Source organism: Phytophthora infestans, genomic scaffold, assembly GCF_000142945.1.
Source record: "Phytophthora infestans T30-4 supercont1.6 genomic scaffold, whole genome shotgun sequence".
In the NCBI taxonomy this organism is placed as follows: domain Eukaryota; phylum Oomycota; class Peronosporomycetes; order Peronosporales; family Peronosporaceae; genus Phytophthora; species Phytophthora infestans.
The window spans coordinates 2,239,085-2,266,408 of record NW_003303753.1 but is presented as its reverse complement, the minus strand read 5'-3'; the positions used below and the strand labels follow the sequence as shown (position 1 = coordinate 2,266,408).

Genomic DNA, 27,324 nt, shown 5'->3' with positions numbered 1-27,324 from the left:
CACAGTAGCAAAGTCAGATGTAAAGTCAATAAGAGACAACAAATGGCATGCGTATGTACCTGTCTCCCATAGGCACGTTCAAAGTACGTAGCGTACAGTGAGAGCTGCACATGCAGCGACGTTAAAAAAGAGCTGGTGCAGTGTTGCAGACCTCGACGATAGTGCGGGTCTCTCTCGAGGAGGAAAAGCTTGAGCAGCGCGTACACTTCATGAAGCACCAGCATGTCACCCGACAGCTTCTGAAGCTTCTGACTTTGGAGATAGCGTTTGACAGCGGCTTTTTCACGGCGTAGACGCTCGATGGGCCACTCCACACACTCAACCAGCCACATATCACGGCGAACTTCATCTGCATTGTTGTCCTCGTCTTCAGCAGGGTCCTCTCCATCGCGGAGGAATAAGTGAAGAAGCGAGTCTTCAGTCCCAACTCCCTTTATGACTTCATCACCAGTGCTCACAGCGCCGCTGGAAGGTTCTCCAAACAACACACAGCTCACAGTTTGATGCACTAGACGCTCGTAAATGTCCGTCATGCTTAAACCTTGGAACCAAATGCACCAAAACTCATTCCTTGAATTAGCTGGAAAGCGTCTAACGGTCAGGAAGCGTCTCCCAACCATGTCGAAAGCTCAAAAGAAAGACGACGTCGCTGTGGGGGCTCTACGTATCGTGTACCAGGACACGTCCAAGGAACTCGAAGAGCTCATCCTCACAAGCGCTACTAACGCACTCAAAGCGCTCTTCAAGGGCGAGAAGAACCACTTCACAGAGGTGGCGCAACAGATCAAACACGAGATCGAAGAAACGCAACAAGGCGCGTGGCATGTCATCGTGGGCAAATCGTTCGGGTCCTTCGTCTCGCACGAGGTCAAAAAGTAGGTTCCGTCTCAGTTAATTGTTAGCAACCTTTTCACTCATCTTAAACCCACATACAGGATGCTCTACTTCTTCGTAGGTCAGATCGGCTTCCTCGTGTTCCAACATGGTTAACACAAGTGCATTGTGTTGCCATTAAATAATCCGTTTGCCTAGCGCTGCAAAAGCAGAAAGAAAAAAACTATCCATACTGCTGAAAGTCCTGTCGTTGCTGCTGACGCTGGATATCTACAGTGCGTTGGAACGCAGCCTTGAGTCCTTCGCGGATCTTGAGACTGAACTGCACAATGCGCACAAACTCGACCTCGCGGGCCTTTTTCAGCTCCTTGATACTCTTCTCGTGCATCTGGATATTCGTACTAGTCGTTCGGATGAAGGTGCTCTCCCAGCTAGAGCTTACTGCACTGGACTGCGTCAGCGTCTCACTGAGATGCTGATTCAACTCGATGAGCTTCGTCTTGTGATGGTTGATCTCGGTCGATATCTGCAGACACTTGCGGTGGCTAATCATGGGAACTTGAGGCACGTCGCCCAGCTCTGCCAGACGCAGCACCCGCACACACGCCATGATGTCCTTGGACTGGATAATCATGGCGATCAGCAGCTTGTCTCGCCGCACTCGCGCTGCCTCCAGTATAGGCTGTAGCTTGCTCAGCAATGCCATGATCGGCCCCGCCACATACGGTCCTTGGCACGTGGCGACTGCGATATGCCTGGTCAGCTGTTCCGTCTGTCGCTCCATATTCGCCACGTTCTGGTTCACCTCGTGATACCGGTCCACTAACGAGTCAACCAGCGCGTTCTCAGCAAAGACGGCGCCTCCGAGAGGTAGAAGAGTACTGACATTGGACGCGCTGACCAAATCTGTGCTGATGGCAGACGTTGTGGACCACATTCCGTCCGTTGTGCTCATCCCGTTGCTCATGACACTCGACGTGTAGGCTGCGCTGCCGTTCGCATTCCCCATCGCTGCTGGAGCTCCACACTGAGACGCACTGCCGTTCCACCCCATACTCGAGCTGATATCGACAGTGTTCGACGCTGTGTACGCTGCGCTAGTCTGTACTGCATCAGGTGAAGGCAAGGGCGTTGAAGTCGCTTGGGTTTGCGCTTGCGAGAGCGGAATAGGCTCCATCATACCCGCTGGAGCTTGAAAAGGCGGGTTAATAGAAGCTGGCGGCAACGGGACTTGAAGCTGGCAGAAGAGTTCACTGGAACGCGACAGCCCGCTTCGTGTTGTGCTGCTGTGTTGCTGATTCCCTGTATTGCCACCTTGTTGGCCTGAGTTTCCATTGGCAAGCGTCGACTTTGCTTGGGCGCTCTTCATCACTGAATCGTCAGGTTTCTCGTCGTCGGAGCCATCAATAACGATCACGTCAACATCGCGCTTCCGTTTGACCCCAACACTGTCGGCAGAGCTGCCATTGGACACTGGAGGTGGACGTTTCCGCGCTGTAATCATTTGAAAGATCACCTTCTGGAAATTCGAAGCCCAATGTGACTTTCCTAAACACGTTCCGGGTGCATCTGTAACAAATTATTAGTAAATTATTATATCAATCCATCTCCCGACTTTAGTTACAAACCTTCAGTTGCAAGTTTGCGGTGGCCTCTAGTCCTGGGGACACTGTGGATCTGCTCAAAACAATCTTTGCAGAGCTGCAAGTCACACTCTGCACACCAATACGCGACGTGGTCTAGTTGGCACTGTCTACAAACTGCAACACACAAAATAAGAAACACGAAATTAGTATCACTAATTTCATTAGAATAAAAAACGTACAAGAAGCAGGAAGCTGGAGGTGCTGTCGTCCGCTCTCCGATGAATGGGTTAACTTCCAGCAAGAAGAACACAGCGCACGACCTCTCATAATGCATCTGTCGTGATTGCATTTCACCTCCGCCTTCTTATCCACTTTGCCTCGTTTGCACAGCTCGCAACGTGGCAGCATCAACTCTGTAGACGCAGAAACACACGTCAGATGTCGGTGAATCGTTAGGCAGCTCACTCAATAGAGGGCGTACGTCGGATCTGTTCGCGATCTTGCGCCTTAAAGTTCTGCAACACCATCGGCAGCACATCGAACCACTTTTTCACACTCTTCTGCTCTGTTTGTCCTGTTGCAGCGCTGACCTGTTCTTTCGGTTGTCCTGTAGCTTTAATATCTCCATTTTGTGCTTTGATGGCCGCCTCCGTCGTCCCGATCCGGTCTCTGTTGCCTGTATTTTGAGTCCCGTTCGCGCCTTTTTCGCTCTCTGTTGGAGTCGCCACTCCTTCGCTCGCTGATCTCTCAGTCTCCGGAGTGTTCGGCAGTTCGTGAGTGCTGGCATTGTTTTGTCCTGTACGTTGCTCGTTAGAGACAAGAGCGGCGTGCGTGGGAGAGCCGCTGGGGGTCGTATCTGTCGTCGTTGATAGCGCCGCTCGCACTGTCTGTGCGGGGACTTCAGAGGGCATAGCTTCAAGAATCAGGCCGTCAGGCGCTAAAGCCAGGTCTTCTGCATTTAGGGGAGGCGGAGATACCGGCGACGTGTCCCTAGCGGCCCCGGTAGCGAGCGAGACCGGGGCTCGAACGTCCATCTTTTCGCGCCGATAATTATCGAGTGCTGAAACACCAGGTCGAAACAAATACTCATCCAAAAATAGTCGCTGGTGCTAATTGCAATTTCTGAATAAAATTATTGTCTTTGATTAGATTGTTTTCAAAATTTGTTCTAGAAAAAGCTTTCAATTGTTGCCTTTTCAGCCGTCACTTTCGAATTGGATCGCAAAAACTTCTGAGTACAGTAACACTGTATCATGGCAGGCATGACCGACAATTTGGCGGCGGAAGTCGCTGAGCTGCAGACGCTGTTAGAGCAGACCAAGACGAGTGGCAACCGCCGCGACCTGCAGCAGCTGCTGCAGCGCAAGCAGAAGGCGCTGGAGGCCGCCAAGAAGCCCCAGGAAGGGCCCAAAGAGGTGGACCCACAGCCCGCCAAAGTGACTGCAACTCGCCCTGCAGCAAGCGACCTGACGACGTTCACGGAGATTAGTCGCTTTGGCTGGGAAGACGATGGATACGGCAAGGAAAAGGTGGCTGTCTACATCATGTCGGGCATCGACGGGGTCGGCAATTTGCCCCAGGAGAACGTGACGTGCCACTTCACCAAGACATCGTTCGACCTGAAGGTGCGAAGAGCTGCTACAGTTTAAATAGTGGTCGGCGCACTAGGTCGCTGACGTGTATTTTTGCTGCTGTTGTTGCGACAGATTATTGGGCTGGACAGCAAGAATTACCGGTAGGTGGCGAAGCTGAGATACAGTTTGATCTCTTGAGTACTGAGTGACGTGGGATGCAGGCTGGTCAAACACAACTTGGAGAAGGAGATCGACCCGGTTAAGAGCTCGTTCCGCGTGAAGAAGAACCGCGTCACGATCTCGCTGTACAAGGCGGACAAGAATAACATGTGGATGAACCTCACGGCCAAAAACCCGCTGAAGACTAGCAAACCCGACACTAGCGACCCTTCTGCAGGCATCATGGACATGATGAAGGTGCGTTCGTGCGTTGACTCTCAGCTGACTGTAACGCAGTCTAACCTTCTTTTTCCTGTCGTAGAACATGTACGATGAAGGTGACGATGAGATGAAGCGCTCGATCGCCAAAGCGTGGACTGAAAGTCGGCAGAAAACGGATGCTGCTAGCCCCTTCTAACGGAGTAGCAGGCACCTTGATGGGTCCAACACTCGATGCATTTTAGCCACCTCTAATTATCATCTAACGTGCAGACACGGACGTCCCATCTATTCGTTTTCCACTCGGATCTCCTTAATATCGTCGCCACTTGTCACTACAATGACCTCGTTGTTCTCTACTGCTGTCTTGATTCGTTTGTGCTCTGCGCCCTTCTTCTTTACCCGAAAACTCTCGTTGGTCTCGCCTGTTTCCACTTGTATAAGCGACAAGAATCCGTCCTCATCGATGTCCATGACACTCCACTCGATACTCGGCTCAGCAACAATCTCGCCAGTAATTGTTGCGTCCGGGTCTCCACCGACGATTGCGATGAGCTCGTTGTACCATTTCAGCAACCGCTTCTTCTGCTTCGTGCCGACCACATTAAACGGCATAGCGAGGCTGTCTTTTACTGTCTGGAACGTGGCTTCTGCCACTGGGAACATCACGCCTCCCTGTTTGCTCAGTCCGACATAGTGCCCCAAGCAGTCGACGAGTTTTTGTTGAGCGGCGTCGCTGAATCGCTGGCTCTGGTTGCGCTGCAGGAAGCGACTCATGGTACGCAACTCCTTGAAGATCTTGGCTTGCGTCGTCTCAGCCTTGGCCGGCTCGGCGAATGCGGCCACCAACGCTTGACCATCCTCCCAGAACTTGATGCACCTCGAATCCATCGTGAGCCACTATTGCAATAATTTCCGAAACAATTATTTCTGAAACGGTCAATGACTTGGAGTTTGTAAGTCTTATTTTCGGATTGACGCCCAACATGGACGATTTGTACGGCGACTTGGACACGTCCACCAAGGCGCTGGAGAAGAAGGAGGCGCTGGACCTCAAGACGAAAGTTGAGAAGGAGAACAAGCGACTGCGAGACGAATTGGCGCAGCTACAAGAGCAGAACCGACAGCTCGGCGCCGCGAATAAACAATTGGAGAGCAACATCTCGACACTATTTGCAACTGCGCAACTGGAGCTCGGACGAAAGGACAAGGAAATCAAACGACTACGTAGTCAATTAGAAACCAGCACTTAGAACAAGATTAAGACATAAAACAATGAGGATATTTACTCCACTTTTTTTTTCTTCTTTTGGTTGTTTCAATTCTCGCATAATTGCATAAATAAAACCAGCCGCGTGTATGTGTTCGTCATCGGTTCGGAGCGCTCGTTCGCTGCCGTCGAATGCCTATCGCATCAACTGTTGGCTGTTTGTTCGTACGAACTCGTCTCCGTCTCTTGGGTTTCGCCTCTTGTGCCTCCATCACTCCGCATTATTTATTTTTTACTTGACTTTTTGCACACTCGATCTGTTTCTATATCTTGGCGAGGAGACGCAAGCCACCACGCTGCTGTCGGTCGGTAAAAGGAGGACATGTACAGCAGTCCTACCTGTAGACGACCAGCACGCGCGGCAACTCGCTTGACATGTACGTGGATATGTAACTTCGTGGCTGAGGTGGCTACGCATCGTTCGGCGACGCGTTGGTCGGTCCCACGACAACTTCCTCCGGTTCTGCCACCGAAATTCCTGCCGGTTTCTCTCCATTAGCGTTTTTCAGTTGCTGTAGCAATGTGTCAAGGCAACTGACGTCGTATTCGTCCAAAAGTGACGTCTCAAAATCCTCGAGCTTCTTCATTACTGCCTGCTAATGCACAGCCCATCAAAAGACACGCCATTAGACCACACAATCTACAGTATAGAGCACCAATACGCTCAAACCAAAGACCACAGGATGTGTTGACAGTACCTGTTCGCCGTCACTGAAGCTGTAGTGGTCGGATTCCGGCAGCAAAGGGAGTTCTTCGTCCAGAAACGCCAGCTGGTGGTTCGCATCCGCCGCGGCGTCAACTGCAGCTGCTTTCTCGCTCGGTGCCGGACTGCTAGCGGCCGATGTACTGACGTTTGGTGTCGACACAGTCACAGTAGGTGCAGTCGGCGCCGATGCCGTCGGAGTCGACGTCGTAGGCGTCGATACGGTCGGCGGCGGCGACGATACTCGCGGAGAGGCCACACCATTCGTTAGAAGTCCACCCAGCGTCGTATCAACGTTGGGTACACTGCTGTTAAGTGCACTTTTAATCGGCGAAAAGATGCTCAGCACGTTGTTGTGTACACTGTCCGCGTGCGCCATGGTGAGTGAGCTGGACGGCACAGTCATTGCAAACGGGTTGGATTCCTCCACTGCACTGGACATGTCGATAACAGACGATGGCTCTACATCTGACAAATACAAGTCAGAATAAATACCAAAATCCCTAAAAAAAAATAAGCGCACCTAATTTATACGGAGCAGCGCCACTGACATCCGACGGAACCTCGACGAACTTCCGTTTTCGCGACGTAGCAGCTGCAGTGGCGACATCGGTCGATCCAGGCAATAGCGGGGGCTCGTCCATCGCCAAGAAGCGCAATACATCACGAAATTCCTTGGGACCAAGCATACTGCTGTGGATGCAGCTACCAATAGGTCGAAAAAAAGTTCAGAGCCAACAGGAAGCAGACACGAAATTAAGAAAACACCACAGCAGCATAAACGGTTAGTCACGCATCCCACGGCACGAGACACAAGCCAACCCAAGGGTTCACATGCGTACGACACGTACTCTTCGCTGATAACTGCGCCCGTCGCGTCGTTGCCGGACAGTTTGGGGAGATTCTGTTGCTTCCCGCGGTAGATCTGGAACAGGATCCACATGATCTTCTTCATCTTCTCCTGCATAATCAACTGCTTGTCCTTGGCCTGCTCCAGGTGCTTCCACAACTTGAGATTGTCACTGCGTACAATCTGTCATTACAAAATAAAATAAAATGAGTCTGCTAGTGAGTTTTTTACACGCCTGGACATCGCTCGTACCGCGTTGTCGATCTCCACCTCGCGAAGACGCTTCTCCATGACGTCGCTGCGCTGACGCAGCTCCTTCATCTCACGCAGTAACGTGTCGGAGATTTCTCGATGCGCATCCAGCCGCGAGTTCTGCTGATAGTTAGAGAAAAAAAGCATTAGAATTAACCTTCTACCGGCTCTAGTGATGACAACGCGACGCTGTACCTGGATGGACGAGTTGACGAGCTGCTGGTTGTGGTGGTTGCTGTTGGATACTTTGCGTTTGATGTGGTGCAGCAGGTCCGGTCGGCCGCGCTTAAAGTACGGATGCTGGAACTCGAGACGCTTCGAGTCCAGCACCGTCTTGTGGAAGCCATAGAGGTTGAGTTGACGCACGAAAGACGGAAAGTTGCGGTGCTTAAAGAAGCGCGGCAGCACCATGGCCACAAAGGCTTCGAGCTGCGACACGATGATGGTGTCTCCGTTGGCGTTCCAGCCGCAGACATGCGAGAACTCGGGCATGCTGAAAATTTCGTACGTCTTGGACAGAAACGCGGGCAGCATCACGTGCTTTCCCTCGGCGCTTGAGGGCGTTGCCGCCTTGCTTTTGGGTGCAGTGTTGGTAGCCGCATTAGCTGCATCTGGGAGACCCGCGGGCGCGGCCTCCTGCTTTGCCACTCTGATGCGCTTGGCCATGGCAAGTCTTAACCTGTTTTCCTGTTTTCCTGTTCCTGTACTGGGCTGTTCGGGGCCGCGAAATGTTCGGCAAGTAGCTATGTTAGTGGCGCGACTGGCGGTCTGAAGGTCTGTGGGCGCACTGCGTTGCGCGACGTGAACACTCCTTCTTGTCTGCTTTCTTCTCTGAAGTCGTTTGCTTGATTGGTTGACCGACTCGTTTTGCTCGCCACTTATTCATCCAATGATTGGACGGATAAGGAAGAGAATGCTCGTCAATTGGCTAAAATAAAGTCACTGAGCACGTTTGACGCGTGTTTCTCATCGTCGCCGTAAGAATTCTCGGCTTGCGATTGTAAACCACTAAGTTCAGGACAGGCAACCTGCATAGCTTCCATTCGGTGTTTATACATTAGCTCGAGACGATAGCCGATAGCCGATAGCGCTTCAAGCAAAGCTCAAAAGCTCGAGCATGAGCTGTATCGTATAGCCGACTACTGTACGGTGTGTTCGGTCGGATGCACCCCCGTTCAATCCGATATACATCTACTTAAACAGGAATGGTCCCTCTCCAATCCGTTCTCACTTGCTTTTATCGATTTCACTGCTAGCTGATGTTCCACCCAAGTGACACAATTGAAATGGCTGCAGATGCCGCTGGGCCGACGTCACCGCCTCCTCCTCCGTCGTCTTCGCGTCCGAGGCTGCGGTGGCGAGGTGTCGATGCGTGTCTCCAGTGGTCCAACTCGTACTATACATGGCGCGTGGCGGCAACATCTCTTCTCTCTATAGGGTCTCTCTTGCTGCTCTTCTTCACCAGCACCCAAGGCGTCGTCCTCGACATTTGGCTCGGACTACAGACGCTCAACATATCGCTGGGCCTAGCTGCGCTGCCCTCCGTGTCTCTCTACCGCGTGCGCGTGATTGATATTCCACACGTCGAAGCGTTCGCAGCTGCGACTACAAGCGAGCAACTGCTGGGCACACGGACGGTGAGCTCCTTCTCGCTCTCTCGCTCGGCTTTCGATGCCCCTGGAGTGACATTAGAACGCACTCTGACGCTCGCCATCTTCGAGGCCATTGTGGTGGTACAGACGGTGTCGCTCTCGTGGATTGTCGTGCTAATGCTGGGCGTATACTGGGCCTTCGGAGAGCTCACAGAGGAGGGCGTGTGGGCCATTTGGACGGACCCCGTATCATACGTCACACTACTTGCCATTCTTACTATCGCGCTCCACACACAACAGTTTGACAAGCTTCGCGCACACCAACAATTGCAGCTTGGTGCGGGTCTGGAGGAGGACGAACTGATGGCAGTAGCCCCGACTGCGCTAACGGGAGGGAATGGCAATGCCGCAGAGGCCACAGAGAGCAAAACACCCGCCACAAGTGGCGTGAAGACGCCGATCTTGCAGTCGAACCACGTAGATTCGTACTTAACATTGAATCAGGAGCTGCATCCATGGGCGACGACGCAGAACACCGTTCGGACGGTGGAGAGACAAATACGCGGCGCGCTTTATGACGCCGCGGCGAGTGGGAACTGCGCAGCAGTCGAGAAACTGCTGGAGCGTGCAGAGCATGTGCTCGGGTCCAAGGTGCAGCTGGACATGCTGCTCAACCGCATGTATACGACGCCTTCGCTCTTCTGCTGGATGTTCTCCCATCGGACACACAACCCGCTGCATGTTGCATGTCGCGCAGGAGACGTGCGCGTTGTCTCGGTGTTGCTGGAAGCAGGTCTGAACCCCAACTTTCTCGACAAAATCTCGGGCGCGACGCTCAATCTCGAGCTGCTGTACGAACTGTGTCAACTACGAGTGAAGAAAGTGACGCATGTGCTGGGATCGCCTCTGCATGTGGCTGCATTGCACGGCCACACGCAGGTGATTGATCTCCTGGTGAAATTCGGCGCCAACTTGGACATCATTGCGCGGTCCAGCTTCTTCTCGCGCTCCATGCGCGTCCCTCCCATCTTCTTGGCGGACTCGGCCGATGTCGTCGAGTGTCTAATCCGACATCGAGCCAATCTCCTGTTGGTGCCGGGAGGTGGCAATGCTGCCAGCACTACAGTTCTTCAGCGCGCACAGCTCTCGGGTCGTCGAGAATTGGCGACTGTGCTGGAGGAATGGGGCGCTGACGTTGCGCTGACGCCACTACACGAGGCTGCTGCTGCCGGGAATCTCGCTGCTGTACAACATTTGCTGTCATGGGGGATCAGCGCGGACATTCTCGGCGAGTTTCAGCGCGGCGTACACAGCCGTACGCCACTCCATTGGGCAGCTGTGATGGGCCGACATCGTGTGATCAGCGAACTGGTGAAACGCGGCGCCGACGTCAATGCAAAGGACAGTCATGGACGGACACCACTGCATTGGGCTGCTCGTCATAATTATGCGGATGCAGTCGAAGAGCTTCTGGCTGTAGATGCTGACTTTCTACAGTTAGACCATAGTGGGATGACACCTTTAGCGTTTGCTGTGGATGGCGGACTGCTGCGAGGTGATTGCGTCGAGCTTTTTGTCCGTTTTGGAGCAGATGTCGACGCTCTTGTCCCCACCGAGATAGAGGAGACTCCTCTTCACATCGCGTTACGACTTGGGTATAAAGAGACGGCACTGGCTTTGCTTGTCGAGGGCAAAGCTGACTTGTATGCGTTGAACGGAGAAGGACGTCGCGCTGTCGAATGCTGCGCATCCGCTGAGCTGCAGTACGCAGTCAAAGTCGCGGGTGCTTGTGTCGACGTGGTGCTTTCGTTTGACCCCGTGTTTCGTGTCTTCGCCGAGCGTGTGCGTGCGGGCATTGAGCAGAATTTCATGACGGTATACATGCGGAGTGTGGAGGACGACACGGCGGGTCGACAGGGCGGCGGCGCGTCAGAGAAATCGCTCGAGGTCATGAAACACGCGTCGGCGATCGTGTGTATGCTCAGTGATGGCTACGCGCAGAGTGTGTTGTGTATGGACGAGCTGGCATTCGCCAAACAGCACGAGGTTCCGGTGGTGCCAATCTCTTGCGAGTCTGTAAAAATGTCGGAGGAACTGCAGCTGTTCGTGTTCACGCGGCAGATCGTTCCGTTCGGCCAGGCCGTGACGTCGCATCACTTCAAGACAGCCGAGTCTAGTGAAGATGGCTCCAGTGTATCGGACACGTCAAGTGTGGACCATATCGAGTTCGAGATCGACGAAGACAAGTTCCAAGCGAGTCTCCGAAGTCTCATCGACGGACTGCGAGACGAGGTCGAGATGCATCGACTTGAAGGCGATCGAGACTTGGCTCAAACGACTCTGAGCAAGCACCAACCGTTGGGTCGAGCTGCGACTTTGAGACGTCGAGCGATGGACGAGATTGTCAACGCAGTGATCGTTCGCGGAAGTGGGAGGAGAAACACGTTTGGAGGAGGCCCCACGTTCTCGATCTTTGTGTCTCACGGCGACTGCCATCGCGACTTCGTCACGCGATTGTGCACGGAGCTTCGTCGCCACCAGTTCCCGTTCGTGGTCGATTCCATGACCAATGTATCCAGCACCAAGGAGCGTATATTAGCGGCGAAAGATGCGATCCTGCAGAGCTCGGTCTTTCTCGTCGTGTTATCGGAGCGCAGTGTCAAGACCGAGCTGGTGAGCGACCAGTTGGCGTTTGCAGAAGACAAAGGCAAGACGATTGTACCGATTTATTTCTCCAAGAGACCGCGCGGCGTGGATTCTACCTTGGGCAGATTGTTCGAGCGAGAAGATCGAGCGTACGTTTTCTCCAGCGATATCAGTTATGGACGTGGGTTTGGAGAACTGTTGCATGACTTACGCACGGGAGATAGTGACGCAGGCCCTAGTGGTGCCGGAGTGTCGTTGCTGTCAAGTCCTGTTGCCCAAGCCGCAGCCCGACGATTGTTGCAGAACTCAAGACTTTTCAACGGATCGAGCCGCAAAGCACCGCCACGTGCCAGTGTGGGTTGATAAGCGAGTTGGTATTGACAATAATGCAAGTATTTATTCAGGACTGTCAGGTTGGATGCTCTTAATGTGAGGACCATAATAGTCTTGGTTCGGTTTTACATGGTGGGCAAGGGAGTGTGGACTTGTTGCTGTTCGAGCCAATTTTGGGAAACTTCAACTTGATCTTAGTTGAGTCTGAGTATGCTGGTCATGTGCTTTATCAGAACACCGTGTTCTGACAAAGCACATGACCAACACACGCACCACGTGCGTTCTCGGTGAATTCTCCCATCGCAGCAGCGAGATCGCTAGTCGAGCGTTCTTTGCGAATCTGACGCATCGTCTGGCAAAGTTATGACAAATTATAGTATCCTTTGCAGCTTGACACAAGCTTCTCCTCATCCTGCTGTCGACGTTGCTGCGGACCAACTGTCTGTTCCCAGAGCGGCAGGACCTCGAGTAGGAAGATCCATCACTACTCAATTGGGTTCCATTTGCCCAGACCACTCTAACAACAGTCGGATCAACCTCACAACCAACCACTACGACAACCAACCAAAGCAGCCTAAACATGAATTTAGACAGTAACAAAACCAGCGACGTGACCTTCGCCACTGTGCCTCGCTTCGTGCGCACCGTCTACGACATGCTGCACAACGAAGACCAGCGCATTATATCCTGGTCGGCCGACGGATCTCACGTCCAGGTCTACGACGTGCCGCGACTGGAGTCCGAGGTGCTGCGTAAGTACTTCAAGCGCGGCAAGTTCTCCAGCTTCCAACGCCAGCTCAACAACTTCGGGTTCCACAAGTGGACCAAGACGCGCGCTAGTGTCGCTACCTTCAGTCACGAGGTGCTCGTGCGGTGCCACCCATCCCAGCTCGCCGTCTTGGTGGACCAGATGAAGCTCAAGCAGAAGGCTGTGGCCGTGATGACATCGGCACCGGTGAAGCCAACAACGTCGATGAAGCGACCTCGGAATCTTCTGGGGTACACCACCGAGATCACCACTTTAACCAAGAAGCACAAGATGTCACCGCGCGACGTGTGCGCCATCGACGAGCTGTCGGACGTCGGCTTCGCGTCGTTCGTGGATCCGCCGTGGCTGATGGAGGACGATAGCTGCAGCTTCAATGATGGCCTGCTGCTGCTTGGTGTAATCGATTCTGTTGATCTGGCGGAGATGGACTGGGACGCCGTTGCTGCGTCACTTGATGTCAGCAATGCTGACAATGGTAATGACAACAACAGCAACAGCCATAGCAGTACCATCGACCTTGATGCCGACATGGACTTGTGCTTCGACGTCCATTTTTCTGATGCATCGATTGCCGTGTCGACCGAGGAGGATGTGTGCGCTGACCTCGGTGGACTTGATACCGTTCCGTCTCTGACGACGGAACTTCTACTGGGAAGCAGCTCCGAAGTTGATTTTATGATAGTATTAACGATGATATGAGCTCTTTGCTGTTCGCATAATTAGGAGGATAGGACACATGTACAGTACTGCACCCCGTTTTCGCGGGGGTGGATCATATAGGATTTGCAAATAAATCAGACTTTAGCCCGCAAACAATTGTTGATTTGGATTCAGAATCATCACATTCGGAAGTTTATCAAAGGTCCTAGGGCGCGAAAACGGGGTGCAGTACTGTACTCGAAGCTCGTAACTCGTAGTCTGTAGCTCAACCGTGCTTTCATTGGACGTAAGGGCTTGGTGGCGCATCTAATACGATTGATGTCCGCGTCAAAGCACCGTACTGAGATGAGTTATACGTCTGTCGTTATACTTGGACGTCTAACAAGATCAAGTGAAGATCGTGTTCCAAGTCTTTGTTGCAGATCTTTTTGCTGAAGTACTATTTCGTGCACTTTCGGTGGTCGTCATTAGTCCTTTTTTGCGAGTTCGTCTACATATCCTTCGACATGGATCATCTGATATACTTCAACTTGATGACTTCAAGCACTTTTTCCTAGTCTGGTCCAATAGTAAGCAGTACGAAAGCAGTTGCACGAATTACTATAGAACTAGCATGTGTTATAATAGCACTCGTTTTCAGACCCCTAGCTAAAGCATGTGCATTGTCAGAACACACGCGCCATGCGCGTTCTCGGTAAATTCTCCCATCGCAGCTCGGTCGGAGCAACAGCAGCGAGATCGCTAGTCGAGTGTTCTTAACGAATCTGACGCAGGGTCTGGCAAAACTATGACAAATAATATTATCCTTCGCAGCTTGGCACAAGCTTCTCCTCATCCTGCTGTCGACGGCACTACGTCTTACCCAAATCTGCCGCGAAAAGAACCTCGAGTAGGAAGATCCATCACTACTCAATTGGGTTTCACTCGCCCAGACACTCTAACAACAACCGGGTCAACCTCACAACCAACCACTACGACAAGCAACCAAAGCAACGTGACCATGAATTTAGACAGCAACAATATCACTGACGCGACCTTCGCCACCGTGCCTCGCTTCGTGCGTATCGTCTACGGCATGCTGCACAACGAAGACCAGCGCATTCTATCCTGGTCGGCCGACGGATCTCACTTCCAGGTCTACGATGTGCCGCGGCTGGAGACCGAGGTGCTGCGTAAGTACTTCAAGCGCGGCAAGTTCTCCAGCTTCCAACGCCAGCTCAACAACTTCGGGTTCCACAAGTGGACCAAGACGCGTGCCAGCGTCGCCACCTTCAGTCACGAGGTGCTCGTGCGGTGCCACCCGTCCCAGCTCGCCGTCTTGATGGGCCAGATGAAGCTCAAACAGAAGGCTGTGGTCGTGATGACAAAGGCTCCGGTGAAGCCAACGACGTCGATGAAGCGGCCTCGGAATCTTCTTGCGTTCACCACTGATCTCACCACTTCGGCAAAGAAGCAGAAGAGGTCACCCCGCGACGTGTGCGCCATCGACGAGCAGTCGGACGTATGCTTCGCGTCATTCGTGGATCCGCTGTGGTTAATGGAGGACGCCACCTTCGGCTTCAATGACGACCTGCTGCTACTGGGTGTACTCGATTCTGTTGATCTGGAGACTCTGGACTGGGACGCCGTTGCCACGTCACTCGATGTCAGCAACAGCCAAAGCAGTACCATCGACTTTGATGCCGACATGGATTTGTTGTTCGACGTCGATTGCGCCGAATTGATTGGCGTATTGACCGAGGATGATGTATGCGCTGGCCTCGGTGGACTTGATACCATTCCGGCTCTGACGGAGTGTGAGACGGAACTTCTACTGGCAGAAGTTGACATCGATGTCAACTCTGATATGAGCTCGTTGTTGTTTGCATAATTAATACCTGCGGTATACGCCCGACACGTTGGAAGATAGTACTCGAAGCTCGTAACTAGCTTGTAAATTAAATGTTGGATCCACTGACACCTGAACTATTGACGTAGTGAGCATTCATCGGTGCTTTTATTGGACCGGACGTGCTTGGTGGCGCATCCAACACGATAGGTGTCCGCCTGTTACGTCGAACAAGAGATCATGTTCCAAGTCTTTGTTGCAGATCTTTTTGCTGAAGTATTATTTCGTGCACTTTCGGTGATCGTATCTAGTCCTTTTCTTACGAGCTCATCTACACACTTGTAGCCTTCGACATGCATCATCACACACACTTCAACTCGGTGACTTCAAGAGCTTATTCTTAGTCTGGTCCAATTGTAAGCTGCCTGGTGCTACGAAAGCAGTTGCACGAACTCACGATAGAACTTGCATGTGTTATAAAGCACGCATATTCAAACCCCAAGCTAAAGCATGTGCTTTGTTAGAACACACGCGCCACGTGAGTTCTCGGTAAATTCTCCCGTAGCAGCTCGGTCGGACCAATAGCAGCAGCGAGATCGCTAGTCGAGCGTTCTTCACGAATCTGACGCAGGGTCTGGCAAAACTATGACAAATTATATAATCCTTTGCAACTTGGCACAAGCTTCTCCTCGTCCTGCTGTCGACGTTGCTGCAGATCAGCTGTGTGCCCCCAGAGCGGCACTACGTAAGCCAGACGCTTGCTACGTGTTGCCCAAATCTGCCGCGAATAGAACCTCGAGTAAGAAGACCCATCACTACTCAATTGGATTCCACTCGCTCAGACCACCTAACAACAGTCGGCCCACCCTCACAACAAACCACTACGACAAGCAACCAAAGCAGCCTAAACATGAATTTAGACAGTAACAAAACCAGCGACGTGACCTTCGCCACTGTGCCTCGCTTCGTGCGCACCGTCTACGACATGCTGCACAACGAAGACCAGCGCATTATATCCTGGTCGGCCGATGGATCTCACTTCCAGGTCCTCGACGTGCCGCGGCTGGAGTCCGAGGTGCTGCTTAAGTACTTTAAGCACAGCAAGCTCTCCAGCTTCCAACGCCAGCTCAATAACTTCGGGTTTCACAAGTGGACCAAGACGCACGCCAGCGTCGCCACCTTCAGTCACGAGGTGCCCGTGCGGTGCCACCCATCCCAGCTCGCCGTCATGGTGGGCCAGATGAGGCTCAAACCGAAGGCTGTGACCGTGATGACATCGGCACCGGTGAAGCCAACGACGTCGATGAAGCGACCTCGGAGTCATCTAGGGTACACCGCTGATCTCACCACTTTAGCCAAGAAGCACAAGAGGTCACCCCGCGACGTGTGCGCCATCGACGAGCAGTCGGACGTATGCTCCGCGTCATTCGTGGACTCGCCGTGTTTAATGGATAGCTATCTTCGGCTTCAATGACGACCTGCTGCTACTTGGTGTACTCGATTCTGTTGATCTGGCGGGCCTGGACTGGGACGCCGCTGCTACGTCACTCGATGTCAGCAATGCTGACAATGATAGTGAGAGCAACAGCAACAGCCATAGCAAACCATCGACCTTGATGCCGACATGGACTTGTGCTTCGACGTCTATTCTGATGCATCGATTGCCGTGTTGACCGAGGAGGATGTGTGCGCTGACCTCGGTGGACTTGATACCGTTCCGTCTCTGACGACGGAACTTCTACTGGGAAGCAGCTCCGAAGTTGATTTTATGATAGTATTAACGATGATATGAGCTCTTTGCTGTTCGCATAATCAGTACCTACTGCGCACTTCCGGCAAGTTGGAAGATAGTACTCGAAGCTTGTAGTCTGTAGCTTGTAATTTAATTTATGGATTCACTGACACCTGAATTATTGACGTAGTGAGCATGTGCTGGGTGGCGCCGCATTAAAGCATCGTGCTGGACTGAGTTTTTTATGTGTTGATATATTTTGACGTCAAACATGACCAAGTTTCCAAGTCTATTTTGCAGATATTTTTGCTGAAGTACTGAAGTATTATCTCGTTCGTATCAAGTCTTTTTTTGCGCATTATCCTTCGACACGGATCATCTGATAATCTGACTTGGCCATAAATGAACTTACCGGTAGGAGCCAATAAAGGGGCTGTTTCATCTGACGATATAGCAGTTGCCGATATAGCAATTCAAATGAAACGTATTGGAATATCTTGGTAGCGTAGAAATCGATATTACTTTGTGAAGGGACTTAACTCAGTGGCCAAAACTGATCACTTTGGACAAACGGGGGTAGTAGACAAGGAGCTAAACGCCAACCACAGGCGGCGCTTCTGCGCAGCAAGACTCACAAAGACCCCACAGACGCAGATAGAAGCATCCTGTTGCTGGAATCACCGAGTTTCGGCGCTTCATTAGTCGTATTCACCGGCCTACTGCTATTCGTAAACTCCCCAAAGTTCCTGTACGTTTCGATTGGCCTCGATCTACGCTGCAAAGCTGTTTTGCATGCTGTACTGACCTTAGGTAATGTCTACTAACTGCTAAACGTGAACCTTATGCAGGTATTGAACACGAAGACATACACGCCCAAACAAACAAGCTCATCTATTACTGAACTGGTTTCGTGCTAGAAAGGTATTGTTATATCTACTGATGCTCCGCTTTAATAATTTCTTGTCAGAATCTCTTATGTGCTCACGACTCTATGTTTTACTCAGCAATAGAATGATAAGAGAAGCTGAAGCCCGCTTGGGCAATCAAAGGAAAAAACGTGCCACAAAATGGACTGTGGAAGAGGTATGACATGGACAACTCATCTTAAATCAAATTATTGGTGGTATTGACAGTATGTGTGTAGACTGTCGAGCTACTGAAGCTTCGCTTTCAGGCGGAGGACATCATTGTCAGATTTATTAGGCAGGATAATAAATACGACGAGAAGACGAACTGGGAGATGTGTCACGGTCTACGGCTGGCAGAAGGACTGGCTATTCTGGACGAGTGTTTCCGACAGTTTAGTGCACGGCAGAAGCTTAGTGCCTCGTCTGACTATCCCGTCTCTACTACTCAGACGGCCTCGTTCCAAGTCTGACGTGGAACCAAGGAATCCAGACAGTGGGAGGGTAGTGAAGTTGAGAGTGATGTCGGTCAGGATGGGGACTATTAGGAGATACCTTCGGAGGTAGGAGAGCAGGTAGGGAAGCTCTCAGTCGTGATTTTCCTTCTTTCAACAGAAGTGCTCAAGAAACAGAAACAAGAAACAAGTTAATACATTTGCTTTACTTTTACGTATAAGTTCCTACGTCGCCGGCTTACATAAGATACACGACCCCGACGAGAGAAGGAGACCGCGACAATTTGGTGGAGAAGCAGGGTATCTTCTAGCCAAGTTGCGTAGGAACGTAAAAGCGAGAGAGCCGCTTGGAGATCCTTAGTACCGAAGCACTAAGGCGAAGGAAAAGGGAAGCTGGAACGGTATGAGCTTCCAAAATTGGAACGATCCTATCGAGGATGAGGAGCTTCGTCTCGCGCGGATCCTGGCTGAAGCAGATGAGGAGCCAGTAGCTGACGCTCCGGCCACGGAAGGTGAAGGCGACGAAGCTGAGCCAAGGACTCAAGGTGAGACAGGGGAAGCGGCTGAAGGTCAGGCGGAACGAGCTGCCGGAGGTCACGAGGAACGAGTCGACCTGGATGAAGACGAGGGCCTGTTTGGCACGTCACCTCGAGCTGAGGAGAATCGAAGGATGTTCGTGACGATGCTGGGAACGCCTCAGGGCAGGGCTAGCTTTCAAGAGTTCTTTAGGACTCTAGCTGATCGACCGACTCCTAGAGAGGAGCAGGCCCGGGCTAGGGAGACGCGTGAGACCGACACGACAAGTTCTGGAACGAGACGAGGGGTATCGTTCTCGCTGGATCCGTCACGACCGTCTCTGGATCCCGTGGAAGAAACGAGTCGCGAGGCGACCCCTGCCGCGTCGACTAAGTATTCGCGTGGGGAGGATCCTCGTAGAGGATATGGGAACGACGCTCCTGCGTCATGGTCGAACGTTCGGAGTACGGCTAATTCTCGCGCTGAGCAGCAGAGCGACGTGGAACGTTACGGTGCGCCGAGGGCGACTTCGCGAGCTTATACTCCTACGGCAAGTCGTGGGACGACGTCTGCAAGCTACGGAACGGCGCCTGCTAGTCGTGGAACGACTCCTACTAGTGCTGGAACGGCTTCCGCTAGTGACGGAACGAAGTCTGTGAGTGGTGGAACGACCACTGTAGACCCGGCACTACAAGCTTTGATAGTCAACACCATCGGTCAGGCGATGCAACAGATTGCGGTGTCGAGTGGGTCAGTGGGAACGCCACGCATTCCGCTGGCGGATCAAGAACCAAGAATGGCGAATACGCCGCCGGTGTACTCGAGCGCCGAGATGGATCGACTGCTAGAGTCGCCGAGGAGTGAAATGCGTAGTCCTGGAGGTGGTAGGGCTGTGTACCAGTCACCCACTGCGCCTAGGACGAGCAGACCTATGTCTCCTGTCTACGCGTACGATAACGTGTCCGCTCCTACGCCTAGAACGAACGATGGGGGAGGAACGTATGGAACGGTCGAACCAACTCGTTCCGAAATCCGTTTGCTCCGATGTTGCCGCCTGGTTGGGATCCGATTGAGATGCCTCCTATGTACCCACCTACGCCTGTGACTACACCTTCTGTGTCTGCAGAAATGAGGTCAGAGGGAGTTCCGAATTGGGGAACGAAGCCAGCGAATGTGAGATCGTTCCCGAATTACAGTGAGAATCTGGGTCTTCATGGGAACGTTGGGCTCAATCCGGAACGCTATCCGAGGACTGCGACTTCTCATCCAGATAAACCCGCTGATCGTTACGCAGAACGCGAGTCACGAGACTACTCCCGAGGTCACGTTCCTGTTGTTGGAATCCCGAACGAATTGAGGAACGCTGTCAAAGTGATCGTTCCATTTTATTCGGACACGGCCACGAGTGAGCGTGCTGCGGCGTTCTGGCGCTCGTTTGAGAAGTGCACGGTGGGCATGGACGATCAAATGCGCTTGACTGCTTTTGAACAATGCGTGAAGGGCAAAAAGGGTCAAGAATGGTGGTACAATTCGAGGATCGACAGCTTCGAGCTCCTTCGTTCCAGATTTCACAACCGGTTCATCTGCTTGACTCCGACTCAATCGTGGGCCCGTCTTAAAACGGCCGCGAGGAAACGTGGCGAGTCTGCAGAAGAGTGGGGAGATCGACTTTCGACGATATGTGACGCTTTTAACATGCCTGACCCTCGTATGAGGTACGAGTTCTTCCTTGAAGGAATAAGGAACAAGCAGATGCGAGCGGTGTTGAACGGTAACATGATCGGGTCCATTGAGCAAGCCTGTCGCATCCTGTTGTTCAAGAATCTTCACTTGCCTGTTGAAGAGGACGACGAATTTCCTGAGGAAGGAGCGAAGCAATCGAGTACGAAGAATGCACCCGCGACTGACATACAAGTGCTACAAGAGTTGCAACAACTGAATCGGAACGTGCTGAAGAGTTCTGGAACGAGCCATGGGCATATAAGTGCGGTGGCTCCGACCGTTCCAAAACCGGCTAGCGCTCCAAACGAGAGCACTGGTGCCGAACTTGGACCGCCGAACATTCGTATGGGTCCTGACACTCGCACAGCGGAAGGTGAAGTCGTGTGTGGTCGTTGCGAGCGTAAGGGATGCAGTCGTGAGACGTGCCCTCGTGCGAGAGGCTATTGTAATCGCTGTCACAAGTTTGGTCACTACTCTATGGAGTGTAACTTGCCCAGGAGGGCGAGTGGAGGTCGATATGGAGATCGTCGTACTCAGGAGTGCGTCTTCTGTCGACAACCGGGTCATAGCGTGACAAACTGTCCAGAAGTCGAGAAACTGCGTAGCCTCTCGAGGAGCACTGTCGTGACTGAGACGTCTACCTCGTCTGGAACGTCTACACCAACTAAAATGTCCCGACCATGAAGGGGGCAGGAGGAAGGGGAAAGAAGTGTCGCTCTTTCCTCTTGCCAGGTTGGCGACACAAAGGGAGATGAAGGTCCACGATTAAGTGGAACTGGTGAACCTGAGAGGGCTCCTGGGGCTGGTGTGACTAGAAGAGTAAGCGCTCGTGACGTTCCCGTTGCGAGCGTGACGACTGAAAATGCGGATATTGGGATTGGAACGATCAGTCCAACGGAACGGACTGATTCAAGGCAAGATGAGAAGGTAGAGGTTTCTAAGGAGAAATCTGAAAGTGGAACTGTGTGCGCGGGAGGAGCAACGGAAAGCTCCACCGTAACGCTGGATTGGGAAAGTGGAACGAAGGATCGTTTCAATTGGTTACAGGACGTCGATCAAGGGACAACGGAACGTTCCGAGGATGCGTCGAAGACCAAGGAGGAGTGCAATAGGAGAACGGAGGCTGAAGTGCCGTCCAACAGTTCTATGCGGTATGAACAGGCACTCGAATCAGACACGGAGGACGCGGTTAGCGTCAGGGCAAATCAGTTTGCAGCTGTAATCGGATTGGTGAACGCAACCCAGGAAGAGGCGGGCGTTCCCACAGCTGATAATGATTCGGAACGTACGAAGGAGATGGACTCTACCAGTCAATATGATCGTTTGTTTACCGACGAGGAGCTGGATATGCTCGAACGCGGTGACGATCCGGTAGTGGAGAGTGAACCCGAGGAGTACGACAAGGAATTGGAAGAGCGACTGTTTCCCTTGGACGACGAGAAGATTCTGTCACGAGTGAAACGGAACGCTGAGAAACAGGAGAAGCCGTCACTTGCGGAAATGAGTGTACAGCTAGGAATATCGGAAGAAGTGCTGGAACGCACGAAGGAAGTCTCTTCAGGAGAGATGAGGACGCCCGAATACTGGTTGGATTGGTACGAGACTACGCTGAAGAATTCGTCGGAGGCGAAGCGTGCCAATAGGGACTTCAAGGAAGTCGATGGAACGAAGAAACCGACTTTGCCTGTAAGTTCCGTGACGAAAAGTGAGAGCGAAGAGGTGAAGTCGGAGGAAGAAGATGAAGAGCGCGAGTTCGTGCAGAACGTGTGCGTCGACGTAGAGAGAACTAAGGTTAAGGCTGCTGAACACTCTGTGGGAACGCCGCTGCCATTTAGGTGGCGTTCCGAAATTCGCAAGTGGGTGTACGAGCTTCTCAAGCAGGAGTGGAACGAGGAGAAGAATTGTCCCGTGAAAGAAACTGGTTCGATGGGACGTAACGACGCGAAGAGTGAAGTTCCTCCGTTTCGTGACAAGTCTAACAGGGACATCTTGGACGTCCATTATCTTCGTGACTACTTGGAAAGCATTGGGGGAACGATGAGTCGCTCGCTTCAACATCGGACGATGGATTGGGGACGAGAATATTTCTGGAACGAAGCCTCATCTATACGTGACAGGATACGCGACAGGGAGGAAAGGGCTTCTAAAATAGAAGGACCCATCGCAACAGCCGTTGCTCTAAAACGACAGATAAAGGTGACGTTTGAGCTTCCAATCGAATGCGTCGGAAGATGAGAGGCTGAAAATAGCCGGAGAACTGCCGGACGTCTATTCGATCAATGCCGCGAAGGAGTTCCGGAAGCCACAGAGATCGCCTGGACTGCGAGCTGTGAGTGAAGGTGACGCTCCTCAAGATGAAGCGGATGTCGTGCCGGCCGGGAAACGTGTCATCTGCAGTGTTGGAGGCGTGAAGGCTGTGACCGGTGGCTACATCGATTGTTGTCCGTCGGAAATGTTAGCGGATACTGGGGCCATTGCGAGTCTCGTGAATCAGCGCGTGCTGGTACGACTCGGCAGGGCGTCGGAACCTCTCAAACCCTATAGCGGAAGCTTGGATAGTGTTTCGGGGCATGCGATCCGCGTACGCGGTGTGATTCACCTTCCTGTGACACTGGAACGATAGAAATGACGCTTCCGCTCGTAGTGGTCGACCACTTGTTCGTAGATGCCATTTTGGGAACGGACTCGTTACGCTCGTTCCGTGCCGTTATCGATCTCGAGGATCAATCGATGACTCTGAAGGGAACTGGAGATGTAATCCCGCTGGGCGTCACGAGAGTAGAAGAGACTTATGCCGCCACGGTGACCTCGACTGTGCAATTGAAGCCGGGTCATTTAGCTCTAGTCAAGTCTAAAGTTCAGGGAACAATGAAAGATCGTTCCACAGTTTTGGTCGAAGGCGTTCCTGGAACGGATGAGAACGTACGAGTTGCCAGAACCTTGTGTACGGTGATGAATGGAACTGTCTTAGTGGAAGTCTGCAATGCGTCTACCGAAGAAGTTGAAATCCCATCGGGTGCGTATGTGGCTGCGGTGACCCTCGTTCCAAAATCGGCTTTTGGTGTAAATGTTCAAAGTGGAACGACGGATGAAGTTAGTGCCGTGATAAGTGCTACCGAAAGGAACGAGAATACTGAAGAAGGAACCGTCGAAGCAGAGATGGCTGCCGCTATGCAGAACGATGAGGACGATGATTTCAAAGTGGACTTCCATGATTCGTCACTTGGAGCTGAACAAAGGAGACTTTTCGTGGAAATGTTGAAGGATATGAAGGATTTATTCGTCGAGACGTCCAAGAAACCGGGACGAACGGACCTTCTGAAGTTCAGCATCGATACTGGAGCGAGTACGCCCATAAAGCAACCTCCGTATCGAGTCTCGAAGGCTGAAGGAGATGTCATGGAGGCCGAGATTCAAGAATGCCTGGAACTTGGCTTGATTCGACCGTCGAATAGCCCATGGGCTAGTCCCGTGCTAATGATTCGGAAACCGGACGGCGGAATCCGTTTCTGCATCGATTACCGGAAGTTGAATGCTGTCACGATAAAGGATAGCTACCCTATGCCTTTAATCGACGACATTTTGGATGTCCTTGGGGACGCTAAGCTATTCTCTACTATGGACATCGCGTCAGGATATTGGAACGTTCCAATGGAACGTGACAGTATCGACAAGACTGCTTTCACGAGTAAATTTGGACTCTACGAATGGCTTGTTATGCCTTTTGGGTTGTGTAACGCCGTTCCTGCTTTCGAACGTCTAATGGAGAACGTGCTGGTCGATCTGAAGTGGAGGACGTGCCTTGTTTACTTGGATGATTGCGTGGTGTTTAGTGATGACTTTCCTACTCATCTAATCCGGGTGAGACAGGTTTTGGAACGATTCCGTGAGGCTGGGTTTAAGCTGAAGATGAAGAAGTGTCACTGGGGACGTGACCAAGTAGCGTTCTTGGGTCACATCGTGACACCTACCGGAATCTTGCCGAACCCGGAAAAGGAAAAGGCTGTGATGAACATCGAGAGACCCCATGATCTTCATACGGTCCGTGCCTTCCTTGGACTAACCAGTTACTTCAGACGGTACATACCTGGGTTCGCTGCTATTGCCGCTCCTTTGGAACGACTGAAGCAGAAGGAAGTTGACTTCAAATGGAACGATGATTGTGAAGTGGCGTTCCGTCAACTGAAACGGGCCTTGGTGAAGCCTCCGATACTGGTATATCCTAACTTCAAGAAACGGTTTAAGCTCTACGTTGATTCGTCTCATTTGGCCGTGGGTGCTTGCCTGATGCAAGAAGTTGACAAACGTGACCGAGCGGTGGCTTACGCTAGCAAGATGTTGGTAGGCTCACAGCGGAACTGGGTCAACAAGACGAGTGGAACGACGGAAATCGAATGCTGGGGAATTGTTTGGGCAACTCGGAAGTTCAAGTGTTATCTTGATCACGGTGAATTCGACTTGTTTACGGATCATCAAGCCCTCACGTGAATCTTTAGTGACAGCACGAGGACGTCCAATGCTAAATTGGCACGATGGGCCGCGGAACTATCGCAGCTGAGGTTTAAAGTGTATTACAAACCTGGGACGTCAATGGGTCATGCGGATGGACTATCGAGACTTCATCATCGTCCTGACAAGGGGATTATTAGTGCCATTTCGATGAAGGATCTCTTGAACGAGGATCGGAACGATCCTCCGGACAAGAATGGAACGATCCTTGTGGAGCAGACCGAGAACTGGAACGAGACGGACGGTTCAGTTCCAGTCGGGGAGACAACAGACGGTGTTGTCTCTAGTGGGGAACTCACCCAGGAAGAGCAGGAAGAAGAACTGCAAGCGGGTGCTCCATCTACACTACCGTCTGCTGTCGATGTCTTTGGGTTGGACTATGGTAAGTTCATGGAGGAACAGGAACGAGTACCGTGGATGCGTGCTATGAAGGCGTTCCTGAAAGACGGTGCTCTTGCTCTGGATCCGCAACTAAGAGTGACAGTCCTGAAGATGTCTCCGCATCATTTGATGAAGAACGAGGTCCTCATGCGCCGTGTGCATTTGGGGGTTCGTGCCGGTCCTGCTCGGACCGTGACCGTTCCGGTCGTTCCATTACCGTTTATCGAGACCGTTTTGCACTATTGTCACGCTGATATTTTCTCGGCTCATTTGGGAAAGACTAAAACGTTGGATAAGGTGAGACGCCATGCTTACTGGCACGGTTGGCGAAAGGACGTGGTTGAATACGTGAAGGAGTGTTCTATTTGCAGTGGTGGTAAAGGTCGAAGGCCTTGGCGGGCTGGTCTTATGCAAAGAATGCCTGTCCAGGAACTATCGGGACCGTTCTCGTTGCTAGTAGTGGACGCTGTTGGTCCACTGGTTGTCACACCGCGTGGAAATAAGTATATCTTGGTGTTTGTGGACTACTTCACGAGATGGGCTGAAGCTTTCGCGGTTGCGTCACTGGACACGATCTCTTTCGTCGATGCTATGATCGAGGGTGTAATTTGCAGACATGGCGTTCCAGAACGATTGCTTAGTGACCGAGGAACGAACTTCACGTCTGATTTGGCACGATCTCTATATCAGACACTAGGGATCAAGAAGTTGTTTGGAGCGGCCTATCATCCTCAAACTCAAGGACTAGTGGAGCGATTTAACGGAACATTGTTGGGGATGCTTAAGATGTTTGTGAATGAGACCCAGACCGATTGGGACATTTATTTGCCTCGGGTCTTGTTGGCATACCGGACTGCGTATCACGAGGGTCTGGGAGACACTCCTTTCTTCAGTTTATATGGTCGTGACCCGGTTCTACCTATCGACTTAGCCTTTCTCAACACTGGAAAAGACTGGAAAAGCAACGAGGTTGCTGCGTACAGGAGGAAGTTGTACTTGTCGTTACGTGACTCAAGGCGTCTAGTGGAACGACAGCTACTAAAGGCTCAAGATCGGCACGAGCAGCGTTTGGGTAAGCAAGTCAAGGTCACATATGAAGTGGGGGATCCCGTTTGGGTCTATCAGTATTTCAGAGCGAAAGTCGGTGAAAACAAGACGAAGAAGTTGGCGTTCTCTTGGCACGGTCCGTACCCGTATTGTCGGCCAAGTCGGGGAGAACGCCTACAAGATTGCGATACCCAGACATCCTGACAAGGTTGTTACGGTGAATGTGAATCGGTTGAAGCGCTTCCGTGGTCGTTGGAGTCGACCGTTCGCTGATGATATTCCTGAAGGTTCGACCGAGAACGTGACTACCGAGAACGTGACTGATGAGAACGTGACTACCGAGAACGTGACTGATGAGAACGTGACAACAGAGAACGTGACTGGAAGCGACATGCGTACGGAACCAGGACCATTGCAGGAGGATGATCTACCTCCATCGAGTTTTGTGGAACGTTTGTCTATTGGAGGTGAAGAGACTGCTTTTGCTGGTGTCTCGTCGCCTATTGTGGATATTCTTGCGAAGAAAATGGAAAAGGGCGAGCTTCAGTACCTGGTACTGACAGCTACCTACGAGACGTTTTGGCTGTCACGAGCTGCTCTAGCTCCGGAGCTCGGAACGTTAATCACTGCCTTTGAAGATGCAGATCGTAAGAAGAAGGGTTTGCCGGAGTTACGTCGGAGCGCCAGGTTGGTCGAAGCCAACGCTGACGTGGACGACGCGGATGTGTTGTTCTAGCTGGTCACTTGACCGGTTGGAACGAGTGGAGTGTGATGACTTCACT

General features: G+C 52.0%; 6 protein-coding genes and 1 pseudogene across 6 annotated transcripts; 4 read left to right on the top strand and 3 right to left on the bottom strand.

Annotated features, from left to right (window-relative positions):
* Window positions 1-618: 618 nt before the first annotated feature.
* PITG_04706 lies at window positions 619-990 on the top strand (annotated as a pseudogene; the record flags this gene model as incomplete).
* Window positions 976-3,331, bottom strand: PITG_04705 (uncharacterized protein; the record flags this gene model as incomplete). Its single annotated transcript, XM_002905393.1, has 4 exons — window positions 976-2,403; window positions 2,463-2,583; window positions 2,775-2,833; window positions 2,902-3,331. The coding sequence occupies 4 exons, from the start codon at window positions 3,329-3,331 to the stop codon at window positions 1,058-1,060; spliced, it is 1,956 nt and encodes a 651-aa protein (XP_002905439.1).
* Window positions 3,332-3,642: 311 nt separating this feature from the next.
* PITG_04704 (uncharacterized protein) lies at window positions 3,643-4,810 on the top strand (the record flags this gene model as incomplete). Its single annotated transcript, XM_002905392.1, has 4 exons — window positions 3,643-4,045; window positions 4,127-4,155; window positions 4,216-4,411; window positions 4,476-4,810. The coding sequence occupies 4 exons, from the start codon at window positions 3,674-3,676 to the stop codon at window positions 4,569-4,571; spliced, it is 693 nt and encodes a 230-aa protein (XP_002905438.1).
* PITG_04703 (uncharacterized protein) lies at window positions 4,661-5,263 on the bottom strand (the record flags this gene model as incomplete). The annotated part of the gene is made up of 2 exons (XM_002905391.1): window positions 4,661-5,170; window positions 5,219-5,263. The coding sequence occupies 2 exons, from the start codon at window positions 5,261-5,263 to the stop codon at window positions 4,661-4,663; spliced, it is 555 nt and encodes a 184-aa protein (XP_002905437.1).
* A 95-nt stretch (window positions 5,264-5,358) lies between these two features.
* On the top strand, window positions 5,359-6,035 carry PITG_04702 (uncharacterized protein; the record flags this gene model as incomplete). Its single annotated transcript, XM_002905390.1, has 4 exons — window positions 5,359-5,602; window positions 5,724-5,823; window positions 5,931-5,943; window positions 5,988-6,035. The coding sequence occupies 4 exons, from the start codon at window positions 5,359-5,361 to the stop codon at window positions 6,033-6,035; spliced, it is 405 nt and encodes a 134-aa protein (XP_002905436.1).
* A 17-nt stretch (window positions 6,036-6,052) lies between these two features.
* On the bottom strand, window positions 6,053-8,253 carry PITG_04701 (cleavage induced conserved hypothetical protein; the record flags this gene model as incomplete). The annotated part of the gene is made up of 6 exons (XM_002905389.1): window positions 6,053-6,238; window positions 6,341-6,813; window positions 6,869-7,050; window positions 7,197-7,378; window positions 7,448-7,570; window positions 7,643-8,253. 6 exons carry the CDS (start codon window positions 8,111-8,113, stop codon window positions 6,053-6,055), a joined length of 1,617 nt encoding a protein of 538 aa, XP_002905435.1.
* A 480-nt stretch (window positions 8,254-8,733) lies between these two features.
* Window positions 8,734-13,486, top strand: PITG_04700 (transient receptor potential Ca2 channel (TRP-CC) family protein; the record flags this gene model as incomplete). The annotated part of the gene is made up of 3 exons (XM_002905388.1): window positions 8,734-11,834; window positions 11,936-12,039; window positions 12,546-13,486. The coding sequence occupies 3 exons, from the start codon at window positions 8,734-8,736 to the stop codon at window positions 13,484-13,486; spliced, it is 4,146 nt and encodes a 1,381-aa protein (XP_002905434.1).
* Between the last annotated feature and the right edge of the window lie 13,838 nt (window positions 13,487-27,324).